Source organism: Bison bison, unplaced genomic scaffold (genome assembly GCF_000754665.1).
Source record: "Bison bison bison isolate TAMUID 2011002044 unplaced genomic scaffold, Bison_UMD1.0 scf7180017864325, whole genome shotgun sequence".
NCBI lineage: Eukaryota > Metazoa > Chordata > Mammalia > Artiodactyla > Bovidae > Bison > Bison bison.
The window spans coordinates 5778438-5789479 of NW_011494897.1; the positions used below are offsets into that span (position 1 = coordinate 5778438).

The 11042-nt window shown below is 36.4% G+C and overlaps 1 protein-coding gene across 1 annotated transcript in view; it reads left to right on the plus strand.

The window, feature by feature from the left end:
• Positions 1–11042, plus strand: part of USH2A (Usher syndrome 2A (autosomal recessive, mild)) — a 939168-nt gene that overhangs the window by 93928 nt on the left and 834198 nt on the right. Inside the window, exons 4-8 of the mRNA XM_010853294.1 lie at positions 2559–2622; positions 5394–5688; positions 6586–6770; positions 7234–7455; positions 8570–8663. Of these exons, the coding sequence (XP_010851596.1) occupies positions 2559–2622; positions 5394–5688; positions 6586–6770; positions 7234–7455; positions 8570–8663 (860 nt within the window). The remainder of the gene's footprint in view (positions 1–2558; positions 2623–5393; positions 5689–6585; positions 6771–7233; positions 7456–8569; positions 8664–11042) is intronic.

Sequence of the window (11042 nt, forward strand, 5' to 3'; positions counted from 1 at the left end):
CTCTAGTATTCTTGCCAGGAAAATCCCATGGACAGAGAAGCCTGGCGTGTTATGGTCCATGGGGTCACAAAGAGTCATACACAACTGAAGTGACTAAGTACACACACTGGTCTATAAGAATTTGAAAAGGCTGTGATATAAAGCACTTCCACCTATTGACCAAATTACTAGTAAGGAGATTAAAACAGTTAAAAAAAGAAGTCTCTCAACCAGTAAGCCCAGGAGCAAATGACCTCACTGGTGAATTCTAGGAAGTATTCAAAGAAGATTCTTTGATGAACATAGATAAAAAAAATTCTGAACAAGATATTAGCAAACTGAATCCAAAAAGACATTGAAAGGCTCATGCATTGTGATAAAGTGGGATTTATTCCAAGGATGTAAGGATGGTTCAGTACCCACAAATCAATTGAGGTGATAAGTCACATCAGCAAAATGAAGGATAAAAGTCATATGATCATCTCAATACATGTAGAAAAAGCATTTTACAAAATTCAACATTAATTTATGACAAAGACTCTCAGCAAAGTGTTTATAGAGGACTATATCTCAGCATAAAATGGCCATGTATGACAAACCCACAACTAACAATGGTGGAAATATGAAGGCTTTCCTGTAAGATCAGGAATAAGACAAGAATGCCCTCTCACTACTTCTCGTCAGCACTGTTTGAAATTCCTATCCACAGCAATTAGCAACAGATCCCTGGTAGCTCAGCTGATAAAGAATCCACATGCAGCGCAGGAGACCCTGGTTTGATTCCTGGGTCAGGAAGATCCCCTGAAGAAGGGATAGGCTACCCACTCCAGTATTCTTGGGCTTACTTCCCTGGTGGCCCAGATGGTAAAGAATCTCCTGCAATGCAGGAGACCTGGGTTCGATCCCTGGGTTTGGAAGATCCTCCGGTGGAGGGCATGGCAACCCACTCCAGTATTCTTGCCTGGAGAATCCCCATGGACAGAGGAGCCTGGTGGGCTATAGTCCATGGGGTTTCAAAGAGTTGGACATGATCGAGTGACTAAGTACAGCACACAAGAAGTAAAAGGAATCTAAATTGGAAAGAAAGAAAAGAAAAACTGTTGCTGTTTGCAGATAACACATTATTGTTGTTGTCGTTCAATCACTAAGTCATGTCCAACTCTTTGCGACCCCATGGACTGTAGCATGCAGGGAAAACCATCACTATTTGCAGATATCATGTTATGGAAAACCTAAAGACTGCCTGCCAAAAGCTGTTAGAACTGATAAATAAGGCAAGTTGCAGTATATAAAATCAATATACAAAAATATGTCATAGTTCTATACACAAATAATGAACTAATGAGGAAGAGAAATTAAGAAAACAATCATATTTACAATTGCATCAAATTGGTAAAGAATCTGCCTGCAATTCAGGAGACCTGAATTGGATCTCTGGGTTGGTAAGATACCCTGGAGAAGGAAATGGCAACCCACTCCAGTATTCTTGCCTGAAAAAGCCCATGGACGGAGGAGCTGGCAGGCCACAGTTCATGGGCTCACAAAGAGTCAGACACGACTTAGTGACTAAACCACCACAAAAGCAAAATAGGAATAAATTTAACCAAGGAGGTAAAAGACCTGTACATTGAAAACTACAGGACACTCATGAATCAAACTAAAGACACAAATTAGTGGAAATTTATTTCTTATTCATAGATTGGGATAGTTAATATTCTTGAAATGTCCATCTTATCCAAAGAGTTACTCTCTCAGTGGTGTCCAACTCTTTGAGACCCAAGTTGTAGCCCACAAGGCTTTTCTGTCCATGGTATTTCCCAGGCAAGAATACTGGAGTGGGTTGCTGTTTCCTTCTCCAGGGGATCTTCCAGACCCAGGGATCAGATTCGGGTCTTCTCATTAAAGGTAGATTCTTTACCATATATGCCACCAGGGAAGCCCCAGAGTGAAGACTGCAGCCCAGGAGACAGTACCTCTGATAGCTCTTAGAGACTGCTTCATCTTATCCAAAAAATCTATAAGTTCAGTGCAACTCTTTTCAAAATTCCAAGGGCATATTTCATAGAACTAGAACAAATAATTCTAAAAGTTGTAGCAAACCACAAAAGATAATGAATTATCAAAATGATCTTGAGCAAGAAGAACAAAGCTGGAAGAACCATCCTCCCTGATTTCAAACTCTACTACAAAGCTATAGTAATCAACATTGTATGGTGTTGGCACAAAAATAGACACACAGATCAATGGGACAGAATTGAGAACCCTGGATTGTGCCCAATAAAAATTTAAAAAACGCATCAATACAGAGAACAGTTTACTGGTAACTGTAGGGAAATGTGGTTGAGAGGGGTCAAAACCGATGAGGGTGTCAACTTGTATAGTGACGGGTGATAACTAGATTTGTGGTGACCACTTTGTACTATATACAGATGTTGAATTATAATGCTGTACAACTGAAACTAATATGAATAAAAACGTTTCATAGCTTTAAAAGAATGTCACTTGAACATTTGTCAGACATTGCTTGGAAAACTGAGATTTAATATATATGTGTATACATATGTATATATATATTACAGGTTCAGAGCAGTTTGTTGGAAGAATGCAAGATTTTCGATTATACCAAGTGGCGCTTACAAACAGGTAAGCTGATGAAAATTTTATACCTGAAGTGTAAGGATAAATTCATTTAAGTAAGAATATCATGAATATTTTGAATTTTCCACCTTTACAGTATTTAACATCATCTAATTAACGTTTTTAGTGTTTGCTTTGGCTTAGTCTATGGTTTTTACTCACTAGTGCTACTCTGTGGGTAACTCATAACATAGAATTGATCAAATTCTGTACAGATGATTTCTTCTAAGAAAACTAGACTTTTGAACAAGTAGTAGTGTATAATTTAGGATGTTGTTGTTTTGTTGCTAAGTCATGTCTGATTCTCTTGAGACCCCATGGACTGTAGCCCACTAAGGGCCCCTGTCCATGGAATTTCCCAAGCAAGAATACTGAAGTGAGTTGTCATTTCATTCTCCAGGGGATCTTCCTGACCCAGGGGTTGAACTCGCATGCCAGTTCTTTACCACTAAACCACAAGGGAAACCTCTAATTTGGGATAAAAGTGAAGTAAAAGTTGCTCAGTCGTGTCTGACTCTTTGTGACCTCATGGACTATATAGTCCATGGAATTCTCCAGGCTGGAATAATGGAGTGGGTAGCCTTTCCCTTCTTCAAGGGGATCTTCCCAACCCAGGGATTGAACCCAGATCTCCCACACTGCAGGCAGATTCTAGAGTGGGTATCCTATCCCTTCTCCAGGGGGTCTTCCCGACCCAGGAATTGAACTAGGGTTGCTTGCATTGCAGGCGGATTCTTTACCAGGTGAGCTATCAGGGAAGCACTTTATACATTTGTTTAAATGTTCTGTTTGAAGTTGTTTCTGATACTTATGAAACTGCTATATCTGCCTTTTAAAATTGCTTTGCTGAATTTGTAAGTACTACAGAATGTAGAACAAAGGAAATGAGTACTTATATTCATGTATAGAAAAATCTCAAGAGACTGGACTACTAGACTTCGAGACAAAAAGAGTAAGTAATTTGAAGTATTGTTATATATTTCTATTTCCAGTGAACAAAACATTGTGTGGACTTGGACTATATTTATTGAAGTATTTCTTCATCTTGAGAATAGGTAGGAAATCTTTCTTAGGTGTTTTTTAAGGCATGCATATTTCCATTCTCCTCAGAAAGTTCAAGGAAAATTCAGCCTGAGATATCCTCTGAAGTTTGTTTCCTGAGTTATGATTTGATGATATAATATTACATCATTGTATGAATACGTTGGTTGATCTTATTCACTTGCAGAAGAAGAATGTTTATTCATTTTTCTTCAAGGGAAATGTAGATTAGTATGGTGAATTTCCAATGACAGAACTAGTTCTTGTAAATTTGAGAGGCATTGCTCTTGAGATGAAGCGATGATCTTATGTCCATTAACAATATACACATTCTTTTAGTTAGTCTATATGATCCGGAGATGCCTGAATATAGGATGCTGTAACACTGAAACACTTTCTTGGGGAGATTTATGGCCACTAGTCTGACAATCATTTAGATCACTTTTGTCTAAAATTCTGAAAAGCAGCATTGCTAATAAAGATTTTCCTCAGATAAACATTTCACTGGACGGTCACTGCTGGCCCTATGCCACACATGATGTCAAGTGAAAAGTATGAATGAGATTTAAAGAAGAACACATGCCATTCTGTGTTTTAAGTGAGTGAAAAAGGTGCCCGCCTCCTCCATTTGCCCTTAGAGGGGTCTGAGAGAAGTCTGATCTCTCAACTTAGACCTGGTTTGCTCTCTACTTAGACCTGGCTTGCTGGTGTTGGCCTATCTGAAATGTCTGGAAAGGCATTATGTGGGAGAATGCTTATAAATAGAATGACTGATTTTGCTCTGTATCAGTATATTGCCCTTAATGGAAAAATTAAATATATCTGCCTGAAATTGGCATTCTTCTTTGACTCTTGGCAGTGGCCATATGATCTGAAGCCATTGAAGCATTTTAGGGTGCCAGAATCTGTACTGATGAGTCACAGGAAACCATTGACAAATGGGTTTGGCCCCAGTCCCTTCTCCTAAAACAGCAGCAGATAAAATGATTTTCTTAATTCTTTCCATGGATGAACGGGGGACCCTATCTATAACTCATTATTTTCAATACATTATTGTTCACTCATAGTGATAAGTCAGCTTAACAATCTTAATGTTAATCTTAAAGTTAATGTTGCCTTTCTTTTAATCAAAAATAGGCACAATAAAGTATTATGTTTTAACAAATATCTTGATTATCAGTCAAGGACTTGTGCATGCTTCTTGATGTATACAATTAACCCTTAAGAATGTGCTGATTTTACACAGAGAATAGACTTGTGGTTACTTGTGGTATCTTGTGGTTGCCAAGGGCGCAGGGTTTAAGGGAGGATACAGTGGGAGTTTGGGATTAGCAGATGCAAACTAGTATATTTAGAACGGATAAATAACAAGGTCCTGCTGTACAGCACAGGGTACTATATTCAATATCCTGTTATAAACTATGAATGGGAAAGAATATTAAAAACAATGTATGAGTATTTGTAACTGAATCACTTTGCGATACAGCAGCGATTGACAACTTTGTAAATCAACTATACCTCATTTTAAAAAATGCACTGTTTTTGAGATACAGTTTTTGAGATTGCATATGTTTGACTAGGAATGACTTTGATTTTATGTTGTGTTTAGCAAATTATTAAGGGTAAATGTCTGCAAATCAAAACATCGTGATACTGATAGTCATTGGTAACACCTCTTAGAAGTCCTGTCACTGTTGAGTTACTGGTCCTTACCATCTTCCTCTTGACTCCTACAGAGAGATTCAGGAAGTTTTCTCCAGAGATCTACCCAGATTGCATATCCAGTCACATTGCCGTTGCCCTGGCAGCCACCCTCGTGTCCATCGTTTGGAACAGCGGTACTGCATTCCTAATGACGCAGAAGACACAACCAAAAACAGGGTGTTACGGCTGAATCCTGAAGCCCATCCTCTTTCTTTTGTCAATGATAACAACGTTGGTACTTCGTGGGTGTCACGTGTGTTTACAAACATGACCCAGCTTAGTCAAGGAGTGACCATTTCCATAGATTTGGAAAATGGACAGTATCAGGTAATTCGTAACAGTGGGATGCGTGTTAGTTTCCTTTGCATATTTCAACAAGCTACCACACATTTAATAGTTTTGCAATCATAAATTTATTCTCTTACAGTTCTGAATATCAGAAGTATGAAATCAATGTTGACAAGGCCATGCTCCCTCTAAAGGCTGTAGGGAAGAATCCTTCCTTGCCTTCTTCAGATTCTGGTGGCTCCTGGCATTTCTTGGTTTATGGCAGCATAACTCCAATCTCTGCCTCCATTTTTCATGGCCCTCTTCCTTGTACATCCAGGATTACCTCACCTTGAGACCCTTAATTATACCTGCAAAGACCGTATTTTCAAATAAGGTTACAGTCACAAGTATCAAGAGTTAGTACTTGAACACATCTATTTGGGGAAACAATTTAACCAGCTATAAAGTGAAAGCTGAATTAGGCAATTGACCATTACTTCATCAAAGTAGTGTATCATAACCTATAAAATAAAAATATATCAAAGATATGCAGGCCCTAATTTTCTAGAGATTTGTATCAAAATCATATGAAATATGAAAACATTCTTTTCAATATTAAGTAGCACAAATTAATGTAAACTGTAGTCCTTATTGTAAATAACTATAAGAAGAAATATATAACAATTATTTTTAGAAGTAATGTTTTGTTCATGTCTTTATATGAAATGTATTAATTTACACTTTATAAAATCCTTGAGAAGAGGGACATATATGCAGTTATAGAATGTGTTGCCTTTACTGTAGGCTATGGAATTTCTGATGTCTAATGAATATTTGGTAATTGTCGTTATAAGGAAGTAAGCTATTATGTTTGAACATAAAAATTCCCATGGTTTGATTTATACTGATGGGGTCAAACTTAAAACTTCAATGACAATTATCATTCATTTTCAGGTGTTTTATATTATCATTCAGTTCTCTAGTCCACAACCAACAGCAGTAAGGATTCAGAGGAAAAAGGAGGACAGCCTAGATTGGGAGGATTGGCAATATTTTGCTAGAAATTGCAGCACTTTCAGAATGAAAAACAATGGAGATTTGGCAAATTCTGATTCTGTCAACTGTCTTCAACTTCCCAAGTATGAATGTTTTTTAAAGTATTATCTTTGAATGCAGTTAGGAGTTAATTTGAATAGACTAATGTGCAGTAGTAACCTGCATGCAAGCTAGTTAAGCTGGTAGAGACTTCCTCTACCACCAATTTTCTTGAGGAAGATTTTTCTAAGACTATTTCTTAAGCTGAGTTTTAAACACTGTTTAAAATTCCCGTAAGACTTTATAGAGTATCTCTTGCTTACAGTCTCACTTGTGCTTTAAAATTGATTTTCAGATTAGCTACCAAGTTATATATATTAATAGGATTTTTATTATGTCCTCAGGGAAATGTTTTACTATATTTTCTGGGATGCTCTCATATTGCTTGTGTATAAAATAGATGAAATGTTTGTCTCCAAGAATGAAGAATTCAAGCTATTACTGTTATAATGTCTGCTTTGTCAAAAAATATGAATAGCTTTTCATGATTTCAAATTTCATCAACAGTTTTCCTCCATATTCCTGTGGGAATGTCACGTTTAGCATCCTAACACCTGGACCAAATCAGCGTCCTGGATACAATAATTTCTATAATACCCCATCACTTCAAGAGTTCGTTAAGGCCACCCAAGTACGACTTCATTTCCATGGGCAGTACCATACGACTGAGACTCCTGTCAGCCCCAGACACAGATACTATGGGGTCAATGAAATCACCATCACTGGAAGGTAGGCTCATGACCAAGGTTCTGAGTGTGCTTTTCATGATGAATCTCGTGTCCAACAAATTTTGTCATACTCATTTAAAAATACATTAGCCTTTTAGAGAAAACCAGATTCCAGTCTCCATGTATTGACATTATTTCCTATTCTAAGATTTTGGGGGGAGATTTGTATGTGGGTCTTTGATGTACATAATATCACATTGTTAGGAAATCAATTTTCAAAAGCTATTGGGTTTAGAAGTTATGATACCCTGAGTCCAACTTAGAAAAGAATTGTCAAATATTTTGCTTATTTTTTTCTGGAATATAATTTTCAAGTGTTCTTGAAATCAGAGAGAAGAAGCTAGATTTGCAGTTACAACTGTAGTCCCAGCTAGTCTGTAAGTACTGAGCTTGATCTCCATAAGTTCACAGTTTTATGAGGAATATCTGTTTTCTTATAAAGGAATAAAGGAAAATTATAGGACACTCTAAGGAATTTATAAATATCTGGCTCTAGTAGAGAACAAAGTTAAATAAATGAATAGTTGGAAAACTACAAGATAGCGTACTCCCTAGTATGGAAATGCTGCATATATAGACTCTACTTAGAATTGGTTTGTGCTAGAAGAATGATATATCCTGTGAATAAAGCACATATTCATAAGCAGACTGGAATATGAACATATAAATGTTATTTGTTAAGTCGTAGCACAATGAAAAAATAGCTATTAAGTTTTCACCATCTAATTTTGAGGAAAAAGACCAATTGAAATGTGTGAACTTTATTCTTCAGTTTATTCTGAACTTTGTAGTCTCAATTCTGTTTTTGGTAGTTTCAGTAAATGCATTTTCATGACAGTTTGCCACATGGTTAATATTGGTACAAACCACTCAGAATGAGTTTGGAAATCAACTTCACTTTTGGATATTGATGAAAATCCTTCCAATACTTCAGTGTTAATTTAAAACTGTTATGAATATTATCCATATGACTAAAAAGGACCTGAATTTTGTATTGGATAATAGACTTTGCCTCTTGTTGTTAAATTCGTATAGTGGATACATACATAGATCTTTAAATATACTCACAGTTGGGTTGGTGTTTCTAAGGAGTTGTTCGATGCTCATGTCCACAGATGTCAGTGCTATGGTCATGCCAATCACTGTGACACAACAAGCCAGCCCTATAGATGCCTCTGCTCTCAGGAAAGTTTCACTGAAGGACTTCATGTGAGTTCTCTGTTTATGCGTGGGAATCTCAAAAAAGTGGGTGGGCTGTTGAATATAAATCCTTTAAACTTGACTTGGTCTAACTTCTCCTTGTGAGTAAAAGTAAATTGATATGAACTTAAACTGTTAATTATTTCAGAAAACATTTTCATAGAGAAAAATGAAAGCTATGAGTAAAGTTGAAAACTTTATTTAAAAATACTCTGTGGGAGAAATAACAACTAATACTAAACCCAGAGGTTTTCTTTTTCCTTTTTTTTCCTGTTTCATCAGCATTATCATATTTTATACAGCAACTTTTAAGGCATATAAATAGATGGAACTAAGAAAAGGATCAGATTGCTACACCTAAAGGGTACATTTGTGCAAAGGTATACAAAAAGATCTTTATGTGATTGCATCAATCAAGTTTAATTTATTGCTGATATCAGGAATTTTAATTAGTAGTTAATTTGAAAATCTATAGTGAAATCGCTTAGAAGTTACATTGCTTTAGTTTGTCTCTAATCATCGGGGTAAGTTTCATACTTGAAGTGGAAATTTAGCTTCATCTTTAGGAATAAGAAGTAAATGAAAAAAAAATTAAGAGAAATTTGTTAGAAATAAATATTCAGCACAAACATCAGTAATAGATGATATGAAAGAGGGTTACAGCAGCAGAGACAGGGTTACAGCAGAAGTAAAAGTAGAGTATGGCATCTTCAGTAAATGGTGTTTGAAGCAATTGGCTGCCAGTTTGTAAGAAAATAAAGTTACCTACCTCATGACATGTATAAAAATCTAGGTGCTTAAAGAATTAAATGTAAAAACAACTGTAAATTTATGAAAATAAAGGTTAGAAAAAGAATGATTAACACTTTCACTTTCATATATATCCACACATATACATTACATAAATGCATTCGTATTTAACTGGAAGGATTATAATAAATAACTTCCTGATACATTAATAATGCTAGGCAAAATAATAAATGAATATAATTTTAAGAAATTACCAGTCCTATGTGACAGAAATAAAGTATTTTATCCTATTTATAACAGTATTTTTGAAATTTTCTACATTGAATATGTGTAAACAATAGAATAATAAAATATATTTTATAACTTAAAAAAATATTTCTAAATTTCAGGTGGGGTCTATATAAGCAAAACACATGAAATACAAAAGAAAGAAGCATATCAGGAGTCATAAAAAAGTACTGACATTCTGTCATACAAGTATTCTTTATAAGTGAAGGCTTCTCTCGTGGCTCAGATGGTAAAGAATCTGCCTGCAATGCGGGAGACCTGGGTTTGATCCCTGGGTTAGGAAGATCCCCTGAAGGAGGGCATGACAGCCCACTCTACTATACTTGCCTAGAGAATCCCCATGGACAGAGGAGTCTGGTGGGCTACAGTCCATAGAGTCGCAAAGAGTCAGACACGACTAAGCGACTAAGCACAATAGTGATAAGTGATGGGGCTGATTGAAAATATTTAACAGATAAAGATCTGAGATCCTTCTAAAAAGGAAATGCACACTATTCTACCTACAACTACAGATCACATTTCTGACACCAGATATATGGGTTTTTTTCCTACACCAAGCAATTCAGTTCTCTATGGATACCAACTGGGTGTACTACAATTTAATTCAGTTCTGACACTAATTGGAATTAGCACAGACCTCATGGGTTTAGAGCTTAGTCCTAGAAGACATCACTCACTTTAGATGCCAACTGCAAGTAGTGAGTCCCCAGGTTAACTACAACTTCTGTCCGACTTAGCTACAAATTAGAAGTTCCCCTAATGCACTCCTTGGGCTTGATAATTTGCTAAAAATGCTCACAAAACTCAAGTAAATAGTTTACTTATTAGATAACCATTTATTATAAAAGGATGCAATTCAAGCACGCCCAGATGGAAGGGATGCAAAGAGAATGTCAAGAGGAAGGGGAACAGAGTTTCCATGCCCTCTCTGAGCATGCCACTCTCTATGTGTTTAGCAGTCTGCAGGCTCTCAGAGCCTTTTCAGGTAGAATTTTTATGGATACTTCATTACACATGATTGATTTAATCATTGGCCATTGAACTTGACCTTGAGCCCTTCTCACTTCCCTGGAGATCTAGAGGTGAGGCAGAAAGTTCCATCCCTCTGACCACTTGGTTGTCTTTGCTGGCACCAGCCCTTATCCTTAAGGTGTTTCCAAAAATCATCTTGTTAAAATAAACTCATGTGGATAGGGACTTGTTATGAATATAAAAAAGATATTTTTTTTAACTTTTGGTTCTGGAACTATTTTAGGAACTGGGAATAGAAACCAAGTTTATAACAAAATATGCCCCTATCACTCTTACCAGTTAGGAAATAACAAGAGTTTTAGAAGCTGTGTGCCAGAG